The sequence below is a fragment of the Asterias rubens genome, chromosome 7 (assembly GCF_902459465.1).
Source record: "Asterias rubens chromosome 7, eAstRub1.3, whole genome shotgun sequence".
NCBI classification, from domain to species: Eukaryota; Metazoa; Echinodermata; class Asteroidea; order Forcipulatida; family Asteriidae; genus Asterias; species Asterias rubens.
In genome coordinates, this window is record NC_047068.1 from 14,524,981 (window position 1) to 14,543,662 (window position 18,682).

Consider the following 18,682-nt stretch of genomic DNA (forward strand, 5'->3'; position numbering starts at 1 on the left):
TTGATTATCATGAGAATGTGCAATAAAACCAGGGACTTCAGCAAAAGGGATCTGGGAAAATGACAGTCCTTGCTTTGCTTTCGTGCACAAAACCAATGGGGAAGTCGCTAAAAAGCCAAGTCCAAACAATTAAGGAGAACAAAGTGGTGTCTTTGATTTACGCTACATGTATTGACCATCATGGGTGTTTTTGTAGTCTTCACTGTAACATGTCTGCTTGTTCTTCAGTCTTCTGATGTATACGCACACACATTTTTGTAAGCAAAAAAATCACTGCTTACCTGTTAAATATGCTTACATTAAGCTTTGGATTTTTTGCGTCCACAAGCGCTTATTTTGTCTGCTTTCAGTAAGCAGAGACATGAAATCGGTCCTAGATCAGTATCCTTATTTGTTTTGCTTGTATTATCAACCTGTGTTACTCCCCCTACATGTATGTTGTTGCTTCTGGCATTAAAGGCAGTGTACACTATTGGTAATTACTCAAAATAATTGTTAGAATAAAACCTTTCTTGGTGACGAGTAATGGGGAGAGGTTGATGGTATCAAACATTGTGAGAAACGGCTCCCTCTTAAGTGCCACAGTTTTCGAGAAAGAAGTAATTTTCCACGAATTTGATTTCAATACCTCAGATTTAGAACTTGAGGTCTCGAAATCAACCATCTAAACACACACAACTTCGTGTGACAAGGGTGTTTTTTCTTTCATTATTATCTCGCAACTTCGATGACCGATTAAGCTCAAATTTTCACAGGTTTGTTATTTTATACACCAACTGTGAAAGCTAGTCTTTGACAATTACCAACAGTGTCCACTGCCTTTAATACTGTCACCTTTGGAGTCCCCATCCTTAAGATATTCCAATAGCTCAGTGAAGTCTCTAGCCGTCTAGGTTTCCACATGCACTCGGAGTCTCTAGCAAAAGGAATTCAAACAAATAAATTTTGGCCTAGGGCCCTAAAGATAAATTTGCAATGAATGGTTTGACCACCTGGTACACTGCCAGGTTCATGCTCGGGGCATCAGACAGTGAACGTGATCATCAGTTTGCACTTCTCATTTGCACTGGTTCAACAGCTCCGAGGCTCATAACACATTTTAGATTGTTACTCTTGCTACAGGCTGATTTATATTGGTTACTGGTTTTCTTTTAGAGACAGTATCAATTTACATTAAGTGAACGTTACTTGAGGAGGTAATTTTGTTGCGATGTTCAGAGGGGCCGAAGATCCATATTAAATATATTTAATGAAGAGTAATGTCGTAAACGTCTTGCTACTTTGTTATAAAGCAACGTAAAAAGTTAATGTCAGGACCATACCTCAATGGAACAACTGGGTGTCTAATATCGTGATCGTGCTTACCGCGGAATTCTGCACTTGAGGTCAACATTCTCTGCTTACACACGGTAAGCAGGGTTGGCACCTAAGCAGAATCCCACAGTAAGAAGAGTCATGGAATTGGGCCAAGTACTTGATCATGATTATCTGAGTCCCAGTCTTGACACCTAAACAAAACGCAAGAAACAACCATATTTGCTGCGTTCTTCAGACGGGACGTTAAGACGAAAGTTATGTCCCATGTTTTGTGTAATACACATAAAATAAAAGTCAATACACTTATCGCTAAGACTAAGAGAAGGTTTTTTTTCCAGTGTTTCTGCCTGAATTTTCTGCAGCACGTTGCGAAAAGGTGCTACATAAATCGTTCTCATATTTCAACAAATTTCAAAAACCTGTCTTTACAGTACTTAACAAATACCTCATGTCTTTATTACATGTTGCTATCAGAATTAGGCCTCAAAATTCAAACGCAGTCCCATATCTGGCAGGAAATACTGTATGTTACAGCGCCAGGAGTGTCACTGGGTGACGGACATGTGCACTACATAAGAAGCCACAATTATAATTATTATTAATAAAATGGTTCTATTGTTGAAGTGCCTTGAGTACTTTATTGGTAGTGCGCTATATGTACAGTATGTAAGACTATTACATAAACTGCTTTATATTTTGCCTTACAAATGTCATGACCATGAAGGAAGGATTCGTCTAAGCAGATGAGACTACCCTGGATTGTGACATTCTCCTGAGGTGTGACCTTAAAGGATTATTTACACAGGGTTCTGCCGAACAGTTAAACAATCACTCCACAAGGACTTGTCGAATATCTCTGGAAAATTATAATTTGCTGTGTTCGAGATTGTACATACAGTATTCATAAATACCTAAGACAGTTTATCCATTCTGATTGGTCTAAAGGGCATCACGAGGTGTTGTTTGAACGGATGATATAACACCAGTAAAAAGTGTTATAACATGGGCGTGACACGCGCGCTTGCACCTTTGCGTATAAGACAGTTTCTTCATTCCTATTGGTCGAGAGCAACGGCCGGGACAGTTGTGCCACATCACGCGATACGCGATACGCCCACATCATTCCCTTATAAGGAGTTGTTTACCTGATCGGGCCGAGGGCCTAACCATTTCAAAGCTGGAGGGGTGTTGGGTTGAAAGAAATCATTGAATAATTAAAATTTTTGCATTTATTTTACCTTTTGACCAAAAAGTGTTGATGTTTTTTGACCGAAAAGGTATTTATGAATGGGAATCAAAGTGTGTTGAATCGGTTTTCAACTAGTGGTTTAAACCCGCCGAGGTCTGGTTCTTGATAATTTACCTCGACTTCATCTCGGTAAAATGATCAAGTCCAGGCCTCGGCGCGGGTTTAAACCACAAGTTGAAAACCTCTTCACCACACATTGATTCCCTTATTTATAAGAAGAAAAAAAAAAAACGTTTAATAACTGTGATCAACTTCATAAGAACATGAAGATCAAACCGCAACGGAACACCCCACCCAGATTGCAGAGTTAGACTTTTAAAATTGAGATAAGAAAATTGAATGTAAGCAGGCTTCACGCTCATGATAGTCATAGTTAAGTTTTTTTTCAACAGCCTATCACTTCCCTGATTTTGTGACAAATTCTTTTCTCAAATTTGTCTAAATGAGTATCCTGTGTTGAATCCTGTGTAGAGTTTATTTCGTCAACATTTTAGCAAACTATACAACCCAGTGTTTGTTTTCTTAAGAATTTGCTGCTCTCAGGACAGACTTTTTCTTCACTGAAATGCGAATATCAAATGTTCATGTCTACAATTTTACACGCATCTGTACAGTCTAAGAAACATGACACCCTGTGTGCTGAAATCCACTCCGCTCTACTAATCTTAGAAACTGCAATTTTCTCTCTCCACACACAATCGCTTTTGCTGCAGAGGAGCTCAGTTTGTTTTTTTCCATCGTCGCCGAGAGCCCATCCTGCTTTAGGCTAGATTAGTCACCCTCTTTGCCCTCGGGACAAACATTTCTCTCACCTTCATAGGAACCTTCTCCCCGAGAAACAAACAAAAGAGAGAGAGAGAGAGACGGGATCAAATTAAAAGACATCGCATCATCATGACAATCTCTTCTCGGAATATCGGGTTCTTCTTAACGGTGCATAATTGAGAGATTTGTCTTGGATGCTTGTCTGGTTTCGTTGACATAGCATCCCCCCATCTCGTTTCCCGCGATGAGGGGACTACCTCACAATGAAACGCAATCCGACGGGGAATTGTTGGTCGATTTAAGGAACAGATGGAGCGATGATTGAGATCTGATGGAGAAATTAGCAAAAAAAAAACAAAAAAAACTACAGGATTTTTGATGTCGGGAAAAAATGAGATGCTTGATTAGTAGAGCTGTGCAAATAATATTTAGTAATTTGATTTGAGGGGAATTTGAGTACGTTAATGATAGAGTGGTTGAAGGAACATGGTGGCCATGAAGACATCAACTTATTGGAGGAATTTGTAATGGTTGAAAAGAAGCGGGGCAATCCAAGAGAACCTGTAATCAATCTAGCTTTATGGAATGACTGTTAGATGCAGACAGTTGAGGATCTGGATTTCAGATTTTGTTTAAAGGGAAGTAAACGTTCACTCTTAGAATTAATGGCAATTAGAACTTTTGGTATAGAAGCCTTCAGCAGCTTTTGATAGTTTAAAGCACTTTGAGAAATATTTCACTTTGAGGTAAATGTGGTTATGTAAAAAGATGAGAAGACATGTTTTTTTTGCAGATTGAAATGTTTTGAACCCCTCTCTTTAAACTCCTTATTCCTTTGTTCAAAGGTTTTTGTTCCTTTGTTTCTCAAAATATTATACATTATCAAGAGTTGCAGTGCGCTTTACTGAGTTAGTTTTATGGCCATCAATTTGTGGAGTACATAATGTAGTTACCGAAGGTATACCATGCCTTTAAGGACAAAGAAGTAGCAGGGGCACCTCTATGATGATTAGTTGATGCACCACAAGCGAGAGCGGGAAACACTCCAGGAACTTTATCATTATTCAATTAGATTCTCATCATTCTGAAGGATGTGTTAAGAATGTACTGCAATGCCTGTGTTGAAAGACAATATTGTTTGCGCTGTACTGTAGCATATTAAAGAAGGGTGTAATGTACTCAACATCGGGAACAAAAATTGTTGTTTGTTTTCCTCTTGGTTCTATTGTTGTGAAGACTTAAACATTTATGGTGTTCCATTTGCAGCATGGTGTACATCCGCCGTCCCCCCCCCCACCCTAGACTTGAACCTCATACAAGCCAGCATTTTCATATGGCTTGGTTTCTGTGAACAAAAACAGGTTTTTGGTCAAATATTGTAAAATAGCTAGAGGTCATGCATGTTTGTGTACTCACAGCACCTTGTAAAACCCTTATAAGGTACTTCATGAATCAATCTCATAATTCACAACTTAAAAACATGTATTTATTTGTTCAAACGCCTTGAGCACCTAATAGGTGGATCATACGTGTGCTGTATAGACTACATTATTATTATTATTTTTATTAAAAGTAGGATTTAAAACTTTTTATGGAGGGGAGTATTGGGCGAGATGTAAATCTCTTTATGAGTAGTTTTGGTTCTGAAAAGATCAATGATTCGAGTTACCAACCACTGGTTCTTTATCTTTTCAGAACCAACACTACGCAATACACATTGTGCCACCGCAAACCTCACCTAATGTTATTTGTACTGTCATGAGTGTAGGCTACAGTGCAGAATGTGTTGACAACAAGAAGTGTGGTACTACCCCCCCCCCCCCCCCACCCCTTCCTCCTGGGGATAGCTGTGGGCTCTAGGAAAGGGTGGGGGTTACAGGGGCTTAACAGATGGGATCAATTTGCATGTACTGGTACATCCTGAACTCCCAAATCCTTCCCCTCCGCCCGCGACCTCCACTCAAATTAGCGTTCTGAATATAGAATACATCCTGGCATCTGAATCAGCGTGTACCTTTCACGAAGTTTATGTCAAAGGCTGGTCGTCTGCTCAGGAAACCAGCGCCGACATTTGAAAACTTTTGTTTGCAAAGTGGTGGCGCGTGCAGATGAGTGAATATATGCCCGGGATATTTTCCAGGGATTTGGCGGGACTTCTTAGTCCATTTTTGTTTCGGTTCATACTCCTAAAACTTGGGCATGCAGCTGATCAGCTGACTTCATGAACCACCCCAACGTGTCAGTACATGGTGTTACTGCACACCTTTCCATAAAGCTGACTTCCTCATGTTTGGTTTCTCAGCTGTGAAGTTCAAGAAAAACACAGTACAAAGTCTTGCTGTGCCCAGAAATGTCTGATTTTGTAAAACTGGTTTCCGATAGCCCATTAAGATTTACACGCTAGGGAATTAGGGTACGCTAAGGTAAGGTAGGGTTAGGATTCCAGGGCTCTATTTAAGGGTGTCGACCACAATACCTAGGCCGACGATTTCACCAAACTCTTCCTAACTTAGGATTCATCTTGGGACTTAGGACGAGTTGAGCTCCATATCCGAAGATGTAGGACCCATTGAACCCATCCTAAGTTAGGTTGGGTTACTCGTCTTAACTCGAGATAGGATTAATCCTAGCGTTCAGTGGAAGCGGCAGCTTGACTTGTACGTGTAGTTCATAATTTGTTCCACACCAGAACTTTGTTGACAAGACTAGAGTCAAATTGATTAAAAAACTTTACATATGCAATTTGTTTCTATTAGAACATGCAAGATTATGAGATGATTTATCTTGTTATGGGCAAGGATACTCAACTTAATTTAGTGTTATTTATTGTAATCATTTGAGCATTGTGTTTTTAATGACACAGCGGATGTACAGTGTTAGGACTTAAATAGAAAATGCAAGACTGCCGGTCTTGTCCCAACCCTAAAATCACTAGCCTCGGTCGGGGCCAGTGGAAGTTTTGTGCCCTGGATTAGGAAAAGGGTTTTGCAATAGGAAAATACATTTGTAGGGATGTTGGAAGTTGTCAGAACAGGGGTTTCAGAAAATAGGGGTGTTGGAAGGTAGGTGTGTAACCTGTTCTCCTAGTAGAGGAAAAGGAGGGGGCCAATGATTAATTACATTAAAGATAGACCTAAGCCTGGACTAAATTTACTCATATCATGGTGCCACTACTTCTTGCTTTCTTATGCTCAACCTAATGTAGCCAATCCGTGGCTGTATGAAAGTACAAAATCTGAATGACAGTACAAAATATATTTAATATATTCTGGTCCCTTTGAGAATTAGAACTGCCATTGTCACAAATAGATGCAGGGTACCAAACCTGACACACAAATTTGTTTTTTCAAGATTTGTTCCATTATTTTTTAAATCCAGTTCCCTCCCAAACTAAGGTATGCAAGGAATCAAATTAATGACTAACAAAATTGAACCTTTTGTCGATTTGGGGATGAATTCTTCTCTTTTCGTTTTGTCCGCCTCCCACTTCACTTCTGAAGGTCGCACCAGACCTCTGACTCATAGGGTTAAAACAAATTTTGTTTTCCCTCTGCATTGCCAAATTTGGTAGCAGCCACCTGCTTGAAAGCTCTTGCACAAATGAACGCACTTGTTGAAAGTAGAATGAAAACTACGTACACAGAGAGCCTTGTATTCTTCACAGATAAAAGAAAAAAAATGTTTCCCCTGTGCCGATGTTTCAATGACCGTGAGCCCTAGGGATTCTTACAATTCTATGAAGTAGCTTTCTTTTTTTTCAGCCCACACCTTGTGCATGTATACAAAGTGTTGTAATAACACACCATTGTTATTTAAAGCCTGATGCCAAACTGCCAAGTTCATTTACATTAAGTAATGAACGATTGTCATGGCAAGAGCATGCACATAGCATAGCTTTCTGACAGATCATATTATTTGTACCAAAACGTAAACCAAAAGGGAATTTCAATCAAATATTTGTTTTTAACCAACTCAGCTACATTGCACCAGATTATTGATTAACTATTTCTGCTTGGCAAAAACAAGCAGGGAACCAGTCAAAAACTGTGCACATAGCATGATACTACTTTAGCTGGTAACCCTTTGATTAATGCTTAGTAATTTTGCTTGTAATTTATCAGATCTGTGAAATTGGGCCCTTGACTCGAGTCCAATGTACTTTTCCGGTAAGCCGTTACACGCAGTGCCGTACATGTATTTCCCTAGTCAAAGGCTTTCTGGTTGCATTATTTTTTACCACTTATGAAGAGTAAAATCCAACCTTCCCAATAGTCGGTCAACCCGTCCTTCTTTTCTCTCCTGTTCAAAGTGTCAAGACGTGTTGCTTTTAACACGTGCATATGATGTTTTAATTACTCTTGTATTCTTGGTACATGTACATGTACATGGTCTGTGAGTTTTTATGCTCATATTGTAATGTCGGAAGGCCACACAAATTTTTCCTGGTGGGAAAGTGAATTTTTTATATAATATTATTCACTGATTACTTCCAAATTTATATGGCCTTCGTGACCACTATACACCTCACAAGTGACCTGTAATTTTGGAATGGGTGTCTATATTTGTGCAATACGTAGCCATTTTTAAAAATAATAATAAGTCTTTAAAATTCACATATACCGGTAACTATATTTGTTATAGTGAGTTTTAAAACGTTTTTACTTTTTTACATACTTCCATGTTTTCTCCTGTTATTTTTGTATTTTTACTGATTATCTTTAGATCTTAAGTGGTTATTCTGTTGTGTGATCAAGGGTCCCCATTTAGTCGGCCTGCGTGGCTGTTTATAGTTCTCAAAAAACAATAGAAGAAAAGAAGATTATTCATTCAATTGATAGATTCTATAATGCACAGAGAAATGAAAATGGCAGCACAGATTATGCAAATAGCCGACCAACAGTCGTACAAAATTTTAATCAGTTACATAACCTTAAAAATGCAAAGCGAGTCAGCACTCTGTGTTACAGCGTTTTGCCTGTACATGTAGAAAGTCATGGATTTTTATGATAAGTTGTGCCAGCGTATCAAGGATTTTCTACCTGAAAATTATTCACAAACCAACGGAGCATAAATTCATAAATCCTACCCCATATTGTCTTTGCAGCTGTTTTTTATTTAGGTCCACAGCAAGTGGCAAATACTAGTGATGCAAATATAATATCATCTTGTATCGTCGTTAGATTATTATGTGTTTTGTTATTATTCTAAATTTAAATTAAAATACAAATCTTTGGAAGAAGCAGCTTTGGATTTAAGACATCAGGGTCAAATTTCATGGCTCTGTTATCGTTGAATTCTGCGTTTGCAATCATCGTTCTTTGCTTGAAATACAAAGCAAGCGCCAAACATCTGCGCTAGCCGCGTAAGCGAATAATGCTTTATTTAACGTTAGCTACACACCGCATATGCAGAAATTCCCTGCTAACCTGTGAAATACGCTTGACGTAACCACGGGATTCCTGCTTCAGTAAGAGCTGATGCTTTGCTTATGTTAAAAGCAGAGCCATGAAACTGGGCCATGTTTAGAATGGCAAAGATCAAGGGTTCGAATCCCACCCGAGAAATATACTTGAGGATTTTTTTTCTGTATACAGTGCTTAACACACATCAGTGTGTGGGTAAAAGCACAAAACCATGATTATTGCTTTTTTCCAAAAGTGTTTAAAACATCTGTTAAAAAAGCTTGACAATTTGGTTCTTTGTTAATGACATAATGTTTTCCCTTTTTTGTCTGTTTTGTCCAACAGTTCAGCCATGCTGTGCACATTTGGTGTCCTTTTAGTCTGGTGCTTAGCTGGTGCTGAACTTTTCGTTGCAATGGTAAGTTCATTATCATAATGATAACTACAAAACTGGTATTCAGGGTGTAGCAGAGACGCCAACCTCTCCATGATTCTGCAGAAAGTTCCCTGTTTATAAACCAAAAAGTCCATCTACTGATTCAAAAAGGTTTTGCAAAATCTGTTTATAAACCAATAATTCCATCTAACTGATGAAAAGGTTTTGCAAATTCTCCTTGATTATGCCCACTTTTTCCCCCAAGCACGTTGAATGTGCTTCTAAGTGTCTCCCTGATTGTTGGACAAAATCCTCCTGATAGCAAGGGCACCGGGATGGGCTGCATACGCATTGGACAAGTCCCTCGATTGAATAAAACACTTCTGAGAATGGTTTAAAATCATTTAGTATAGACCTTAAGCATTGAAGTCACCAGCAGCCATCTTAGAGGTAAAACGGAGACGAAACAATAAAAACGCACAGATTTGTACGTGTGGCACAGGATTGGCCAATGAACAACCTCCTTTTGACCTCTAGATGAGGGCGCCCTACTGAAATGACGTCATGCGCACAAGGTCTATTAATTTTCTGATATTTTTTTGTTTTCGTTCTAGGGTCTCAGTGATTTTTGTGTTAATCCAAATCCATTCATCATCAAAGAGGCTGAAAAGAATGGCCATATATCAAACGGTAAGTATAACAGTTTAAAATTTGGCAACTGTCTTTTGAAAACCAACAAATATTTCTGTGATTCAGCCCCGGATGTTATTTACACAAAAACTGCATCTTAGTAATGCTTCCAACACTGAACATGTATAGACAATGTAACTTTAATGTTAACAAAAAGAGTGACCTTCATTTCAGGGCATTTCCTGGCAGGCAAAATACCACACTGGTTAACTTGGACAACTGTTTACACAAAATGTCCACATCATTTCATGAGTTACAAAAACTAACACCTGAGCAAGTTTTGAGATGTATCAAAAGTTGATACAAGTTAAACAGTGCAGTCCCCATCATTTAAAAAAGAGCATTTTTGTCTTGTTTCCTGTTCATATTTGCGCTAATTGATCTGTTAACACGTTTAAAAGCCATACTTAAAAGATCAAGTAACAAGTCAGGCGAAAGAACACATCCGTTAACAAGGATTTTTATTAAATAATGCCAGTCAGAGTGTCGACAGATTGCCAAAACACCTAAATTTTAAGCAATACCACTGGGACATATGTAACCATGACTCATAGATGGTATTGTAAAATGATCAAATTATTTTGTTCGTTTCCTGCGCAGATTTGATTAATTACTACATCCAGTGCAACAAAACAGCGGCGGATCCTTTTAGTCAGGTAAGGAGGGCAATGGATCAGTTAGATCTGGGGCACAATTTCATAGAGCAGGTATGAAAGTAGAAAATATTGCTGAAGAATTTGTTTTCCTTCCTAGAAAGAAACAGGATACTAGTCACAATTTGTGCATGTGACATGGTTTGGCTGGTAACCATATGCTGGTAAGCACAATTTGTTTGTGCTTAACTACTTTGTGTGCCATATTTTTCCGGTCAATTTCTTTAGCAGGGAAATATTTTTCATATGCGAACGTAAATCTGGGTCATCAGGTTTTCTAAACACAGTACAGATGTGATGTGTCATACACTGCCTGCAGCCGGGACCCATTTTTGTCGAGCTGCTTATTGCGGAAACTTTGCTGAACAATCATGTTCTGAAAAATGGTTAATTTGAATCGGGGATAAATAATATTCATTTTGGTTTTACCCATAAACAATGATGTGTGTTACCACTGTATACTCAGTACTATCCCTAATTCTGTGAAGAAAAACAAATTGTCTTCTGCTAAGCAAAAACTTAACTAGAATCCAATCAAAGATGGGGTGTGTGATAATATGGTATTTCTTGGCTGGTAACCTTATTCTGGTAAACCAAAATGGTTTTGTGCCGCGTTACCTTTCATGTACACATAAGCAGCTCTCTGAAATAGTTTGCTCAGAGTGTATGCCGATTTCTATGGGTTGTATTTGAAGTTACTGAACCAATGATGTAGTATACTTTGCATACAGTGAAACAAAAAAAGCACGAACATTATTTCATTACCAAAGGCCTTCGGTTCGTTTGTTCCAAGTGAATACAGGCCTTGAACAGTGTTCTTGAAGGGACACAGCAACTTTCCTCTGGTAAGGGGCACTTCTATAAGGAAAATGTAAATTTGTATTGGAACTTTGCAAAGGGCACCACAGCAAAAAGCAGAGGGCACCACACCAATTTGGTGTGGCTGTCAGTGGTTAATTTGAGGCCTGCAATTGCTGTTAGTGTCTCGGGTTAATTCAAGGCCTGTGAATATTTTCCCCTTTCATTTAACCATTTCCTGTTTTTGAGTTTCTGTTTCATTTGACTGATCGGAATTTCATTTCTGGTTTCTTTTTTTTTCAGGGGTTATCTTCAGCAAACAAGTATCTGGTGCTAGCGGGTTCTGTTCTCGATGAAATCTTCTCTCAGTCAAAAGGCTACTATGACCAGGTGAGACCTCAACATAGTTATATTTTGGCCCTTTTCGAAAAAGCGGCTTCAGGCTAGCCTGGCCCCGTGGTTGTTTTGACACACACACTCAGGGATTCAGACAAAAAGACTGAGTCTGAAGCCGAATCCAAAGCCAAAGCTGTAGTTTTGAAAAGGGCCTATGAAGTTTTCTGTCCTAACAATAGACATTTATTCCAGTGCAGCTGGAATCATGGTTTTACACGGTCACCTTAAACTGCATACAGTCATACAATACATATCCCAAGACAAAGGACGAATGAGAGGGGACCAGTTGCTCTTTGACTTGATGCCTCTTTTGTGCGATACCATACTTGAGTGGCCGCTGAGTTGGTCAACCACAGGCCTAATTTTTCTTTATTCAGCCAAAAATTTGTTAATGTTTTCCCAGTCATCAGTGTTCCTTGGTTTCATGATTTTTAATTTAAAAAAAATTCTAAAAATGTTTATTGGCTTTTCTTGTAGTTACTCACTAAAGTTACTGTTTTCAAGTGTTGAATCAAGTGTGAGTTACATGTACCTTAATTTTTGCAATGTAGTGCATTCTGCTCTACCGGCCAGGCTCCTACATGTATGTGGATAATACCCATACCTACATGTACATCCTTACCAACTGTGAAGGGGATAACCCTGTTTAAGCCCCAGGAGTAGGTGGCAACGTGCTCCTGGTGACAGTTGAGGTGACAGTCCAAATCAGTTAAGTGTATCCCTCGCCTTGAAGTGGCCTTGCAAGGTTAGGTGATCCCTTATTAATTAAAATAACAAAACCGTTTTGAGACTGTATGAAAACTAACCTTCTATATGTGTGTATCTAGACCAATATTACCGCAGCACAGAAGACTGTAAGCGCCATAATAAGTGACCTACAGATGCTGACGGCCAACCTTGACTGTACCACAGGAATCCATAAAGACTACACCACATCTTTATACGATGTCTGTTATGATGTAGTGTAAGTACCAAAGGAATTTGTTTTGTTTGTTTGTTTGTTAGTTCCCGTCAAGGGACCTCGGCAAACTCCCAACAAGGGGCTATAAACGTCAAGCTCTCTGATATTAACATTTGTTTAACGTCTATGGTTATGAATTGCACAAATCCAGAAATTGTAATTCAGAAACTAGACGGCAATACTTCTTCTAGTCATTGTGAAGTCATCGGTTAGCTTGTTTCGATCTGCAGCCGATTTCACGAAACGCTAGGATTAATCCTATCTCGAGCTAGGACGAGCAATGCGTCCTACGTCTTTGGATACGGAACTTTACTCGTCCTAAGTCCTAAGATTAATCCTAACTTAGGAAGAGTTTGGTGAAATCGACGGCTGGTGACTTACTATGCTAAGCTCCATCAGCAACCAATTGCATGTCTCTGCTTACTGCTTGAAGATTTGTGTGCTCAATAGCTTTATCAAATTGGACCCTGCTGTTGAGAGGGAGTGGGGTGGGTTCAAATCTCACCTTAGTAGCCTGTGACCAAACAATTGTAACCTCTGTACTTTCAAATATTCCCCACTTTCAAAATATTCCTCACTTCGAAAGAAATCTGAAAGAAAAAATATATACTCTCGTTCTACAGTTCTCTGCTCTACCAGCTAGGCTTCGGATGGCTGATACCTAAGTCTAGATCCATTATGGACTTTTAAAGGGGTAACCCTCCCTGTTTCAGCCCATGAAGTAGGTGGCACACAGCCCCTGGAAAAATAGTTGATTGTACCCCACACCATGAAGTGGCCGTCAGGCCTTATTTGTCTTGCGACTTGCATAAACAAAAAATTTAAGTGCTTATTTTTATTTATTTTGTTCCTTCTCCTCTCAGGATTGGGGTGACATTCATGTTACTGAGTGCAGTTTTATCAGGCTTACTGTTCACACTGATTCTAGTGTGTTCAATCAGCTATGTTAGCAAAATGCAGAGAAGGTTGGTGGTCCCTTTTTTTCATTCTCTCATTTTTCATTCAATAGGGCTTTAAAGGGAATGTATATGTTTTATTTTTTTATTATAAATGTAGAAACATGCAATAAAACTAACCTGTGAAAATTTCCTTGAAAAGGTGGTAGCATTTTTGAGATTTAACAAACATCCTCATTTCAGCAGAAGTAAGAAAATTTGCGGTGACACCGTGTAGATAAATCTCTTTTGAGTGATTGGTGGTTCTAAGAAGAACCGGAGGACTCAACATTTTTATAACAGTATACTCCGCCAGTCTGCTGTGGAGATTTATCTACATGGTGTCACCCCAAATGTTCTCACGTCTATCATCCTTCCACCATTCAAACCTTCCAGCCTTATTTATCCTGATTCCACAAAAGAAAATTATGATAGTACATTTACCAGAATCAGCGATTGTAATTTTGCTGACTAAATCGTGTTGTTGTTTTTGTTTCCGTAATCACAGAAAAATAGGTTACGCTGTTGATCAGCAAGATCCATTTTTGCCGCCGGACAACCCAACTGCCACCTTGGAGCGCTATCGTAGAAATGTTGAGCCCACGAGGGCAGTAGTCAACGAAACTCCGCCACCTATCCCGTCGGATCATCGCGCCCGACCGGTATCGTTATCCAGTTCTCTTCACGGCTACAGGTTTGAAGATGTTTTTTTTTTTTTTTTTAAACTCCTGTAAATACTTGTATTGTACTTCTCCATTTTGGTGTCATGAATGAAGAAAGCAGACCCCTCTGTATTCGTTTTGTATAAAATCTTTTAGAGCATTGTTGTAGGACATTGTTGATTTTGTGTTATTTTCATCAAGGATAAAATGCCATAAAGACAAGCTTAACTTAATGAACTTTGAACCTGTCACAGATTTTCAAACATTTTCTTACAACAAGTTACTGAGTTGCAAAAATAAAGTTCAAAGCACAATACTTCAATACCACTTGTACGCTTCTACAAGACTGCTTTTGTACTCTCCTGAAACAAAGATATTGGCACAATAGGGAGACTGCAATCAAAGAGTTCTTTTGGTAGAGGTCTGACACGACATGTTAATTCCGAACCTCATCCTAGTCAATTTGTTGTTGACACCCCATAAATGAAATAACTTCAAAGACACTTTGCATGTAGCTAAAAGCTCGTCTTGAAGATATTCTCTTAAAGACCGGGGTTTTTAAAGTTTTTTCCTCTGAAAAAGTTACTAAAGCACGTCAATCCAACTTGAAACTCTACCACTTTCAGACCCCAAACTCGATCACCCAAACCAAGTGATGCCAGGAATGTATTCACTTTTCTTCAGGATGGGTAAGTTGGGTCCCCCGCCCCCCTCACCTTGATGGCTCCTTACCCCTCAACACCATGCATCAATGTTGCTCTAAACATGCCGCCATGCTTGAGCACCTGCTTGTTTAGCACATTATTGATGTGGAGTCTGTAGGTTCCAGTTTTGTTTGTAGTCCAAAAACAAAAAGAATTTCAAATGTTGACTTGGAGTCCCATAAATGAGTTTCAGTTATGCTGAGTGATGAGGTATACCTCATACCATGCTCATACCAATAAAGACAACATGAGACAAAAAAACATCCAAACTGTAGAATGAATGATTTTCGTAGTAAGCTCTGTATAATGACCATTACGGCTAGTCTAATAACCTGTTGCTGGTTAAGGATAAAGAAATCTCAAAATCTGGCTCCTCACTTTGGAATTCTACTCATACTGCATGATATTCTCCCAGGCCTCTTGACTCTTGAGTCAGGTCTTTGGTGAGGGGGAAACACTGGGTGTGTGGGTGTGTATTTCTAAAAGCACTGTACCTGTGACCTGTAAAATCTTTCTTACAAATGAAGTGCTTTAAGCATGTGCACAACATTGGTTAGATGGGAAATATATTTGTTCACATATTATTTGCACACAAGTTACATGGTAGAGAAGATGGTCATGGTGAAAACTTTCCCTTTAAATAATTTTTTGCCTGAATTGCTTTACATGTAGTTTGTGAGAAATTGAGGTTTAAGAAATTTGTTTTGACTTGTGAGTCCCAAATTTTGGGTTTCGGTGAAGAAACTGTTATTTTGTTGTTATCACCAAAATTAATGACAATGTGTTTACATGCTAAACATTTTGCATGGTTTTTCACTATTTTCTCGTGACTCAAAGAATGGATTATGCCCAAAATTTCACAGTGTTATTATTTCATGTATCAATGGTTGATCACACAAAACATAAACACTGTCTGCAACTATTGTCAATACTGTATAATTACTTTACACCTTTCACAGTTTATTTCAAGTGTTGGGTCACACACAATAGTGGAGATACTGGGCCCAATTTCATAGAGCTGCTTAAGCACAGGTGTACCTAAGTACAACAAAAAATATGCGTAGTAGAATAAGGTTACCATCCAAAATACAATGTCAGATGCACAATTTTTGATTGGTATCCTGCTAATTTCTGCTAAGCACAAAATTTGTAAGCAGCTCTATAAAAATTGGGCCCAGGTCAATGTTGGCCGTATTCTTTAAGGTGCATGTCTTGAATTACTGCTGTATGAAATAGGGCTATGGGAATAGTGGACTGGTGTCTGTCACCTGTGAAGGGTCAGTAACCAGACCGCAACTGTTCTCATTTAGTTTGGATGTCATCGTCTGTTTCACCAACTGCTTCACCAAATGCTGTGTCACAACGCTGTATTTTACTAAAGACTAGGATCATTTCAGGTTTTTCTACGAGTCATATTTGCATGAAATGCACACTGAGCATGGCCAGTTGGTTGCAGTTAAATCATAGACTCCTATCAACATGTTTATCTATCAACAGCTTATAATACAAAGGATATGATAACACGGTTCATGTTTAACACTGTATTTGACCTGTCTGTTTTTTGGCTTGGCATCAAGTTGTGTACATTGAAATGAAATCATTTCCTTATTATTGTACTTTACAAGTGTGTTAGTGTGAAGAGTTTTGATTCACTGGGCTTGATACTTCATGGGGGTAATTGAGACACCTGCCTTCATTGCCTCTGGTCTTTGCCTGGATGCCCCTGAAAATTTTCCTATAGAAACTTTACAATTTCCTCATAGAGATGCCCTTTACCAAGGAGAAAAACGCCTTGGTGCCCCCTGCCCTTTTGGGTTACTTCTTGTACCATTCTCTGTTACTGTCAGTTGAAATCATGATCTAAGAGCTATCAACTTGTGGGTCTGTGGTTTCAAGTTATAACAAGTTTTTCCAAATCAGATTGTATGTTTTCTGCCATTTATGATCTTTGTACAAAGTCACTCGTCATTTTAGAGATCAAAACTTATCAACCATTTCAGAAAATGATCATTACGTAAAAAATGTTGAGTCTATACTGCTTGAAGACTAGAGACCTGTCTTCAGACTTTTAAAAAAGAGGGAGGTCACCGTGCCATTTTTTCCCCAAGTTGGCAAACTTCTTGCAGGTTGAAGTGACCTTTGAAGTGACTTTGAAGTGTAAATGCAATGCATGTTATTTTACCCATCATAGTTTTGATAGTTGTTAGCACTCACAGTACCAATAATGGCATCACAAAAATTGTTTGTACTCACAATTGAAATCTGTGTTTCTGAGAGGCAAGAAAATGTGTTGGGATGGCCTCAATAGATTTGACCCCAAGCATGTTCAAAGCTGTTATCATTTTCCAGTGTAGTGTGGCAAATTGACATCATGCTACTTTTGCATTCATCTGCTCAAATTCCCCATAATGTTAGTCAGTGTGACATTATTCCACCGCAAATTACCATTCATGCAGTTTGGACGTGACGTTTACCAGAAGCCCGTTAGGATTTCCATTGAGCTAGTATGTTACCCTTAAGGATGTACTCAGAAGGATCTGGGTCAAATTTCATTGAGCTGCCTAAGCACAAAAAAGTAGTTCACCACAATACGGTTACCAGGTGACATGTACAATCAGTGATTGGTATCCTGCCTTTGTTTGCAAACCAGAAAATATAAAAGTGGACAGGATGGGTGCGTGTAGGGGGTAGTAGGTGCATTGTGCAAGGGGTCTGTAGTAAAGTACAGTATGACCAAGCTCTCTTAGTGTTCCAGTAATGGGAGACTTTCTGGGACGATAGAGGGCAGCAGACTTACCGGGTAAATCCATTGTTCTCAGAATTATGCGCATGTTCAGAACTACGTAAACAATGGAAATTTACCCGGTATGTCTGCTGCCACCTAGCGTTGGAAAGTCTCCTATTGACTTTGCATCTCCATTGTATGCTCTTTCAGTTGAGTAGCTGAAGCTGGCGAAGTGGTATCTTTCCTCGCCTTCCACCTCCTGGACCCCCGTTCAAATCATGCCGGGGGCACAGCTGTGTGGGTTTTCCCTGGAATATTTCTCTGGGGTATGCCTCCCACATCTAAAAGTGAAACTTCCTTCTTCGTTTTCTCTCTATATAGTAAATTGCTTTTCTGAGAGTCATTGGCTTCACAGCCAGGGCCCAATTTTAATAGAGCTGCTGAAGCAGAAAGTACGGCTAAAAAAATCCATGCTTAGCAATAATGAGAAGGATACCAGTCACAAATTGTACATGTGACATGTTATTTTTGGTTGGTAACCTTGTTATTGTGGAAAGCATATTTTGTTTTGCTTAGCTTTTTTTTAAAGCTCCATGAAGTTGGCCCCAGAATTAATAAATGAATTGAAAGTCCGCAATACTTACTTGCATTTTCTTGTGTTGTCCTTCCACTAGTCATGATCCAGGGCCGAGCACAGCTCAGGGCTGGTCAGTGTCCCAGCGTGGAGGAGTGACCAGTAGTGGTAGAGGAGCTGCTTCAACTTCCAACAACCAACCACCCGTCAGCCCAGGAGGCTATGACTCCCCGCCCCCATCCGTAAGTACTTACCATCATTGTTTATTTGGTTTGCGTTTTACATTAGTGCCATAGTCATTTGGCCAATGGCAGTAATCTTTCTCAACTCCCTGGGTAGTATACATACAGCCCTGAGCCGCCATTGTGCTCCAAAGGCTTCTTCATACACAGTATCAACCTCTACCCTCACAGATACCTATTGATACCCCTGGGTGAAGGGAAGCAGTTACTTGCTCGACGACATCGGGATTCGA

At 39.2% G+C, this 18,682-nt stretch overlaps 1 protein-coding gene across 2 annotated transcripts in view; it reads left to right on the forward strand.

Annotated features, from left to right (window-relative positions):
- The window catches only part of LOC117292952 (protein tweety homolog 1-A-like), a 43,231-nt gene that overhangs the window by 21,801 nt on the left and 2,748 nt on the right, over positions 1-18,682 (forward strand). Inside the window, exons 6-14 of one of the 2 annotated variants that reach the window (XM_033775134.1) lie at positions 9,079-9,151; positions 9,724-9,799; positions 10,400-10,455; positions 11,554-11,640; positions 12,474-12,610; positions 13,471-13,572; positions 14,051-14,236; positions 14,831-14,893; positions 18,308-18,449. In XM_033775134.1, coding sequence (XP_033631025.1) covers positions 9,079-9,151; positions 9,724-9,799; positions 10,400-10,455; positions 11,554-11,640; positions 12,474-12,610; positions 13,471-13,572; positions 14,051-14,236; positions 14,831-14,893; positions 18,308-18,449 — 922 coding nt within the window. The remainder of the gene's footprint in view (positions 1-9,078; positions 9,152-9,723; positions 9,800-10,399; positions 10,456-11,553; positions 11,641-12,473; positions 12,611-13,470; positions 13,573-14,050; positions 14,237-14,830; positions 14,894-18,307; positions 18,450-18,682) is intronic. The other variant, XM_033775135.1, reaches the window with a different exon arrangement.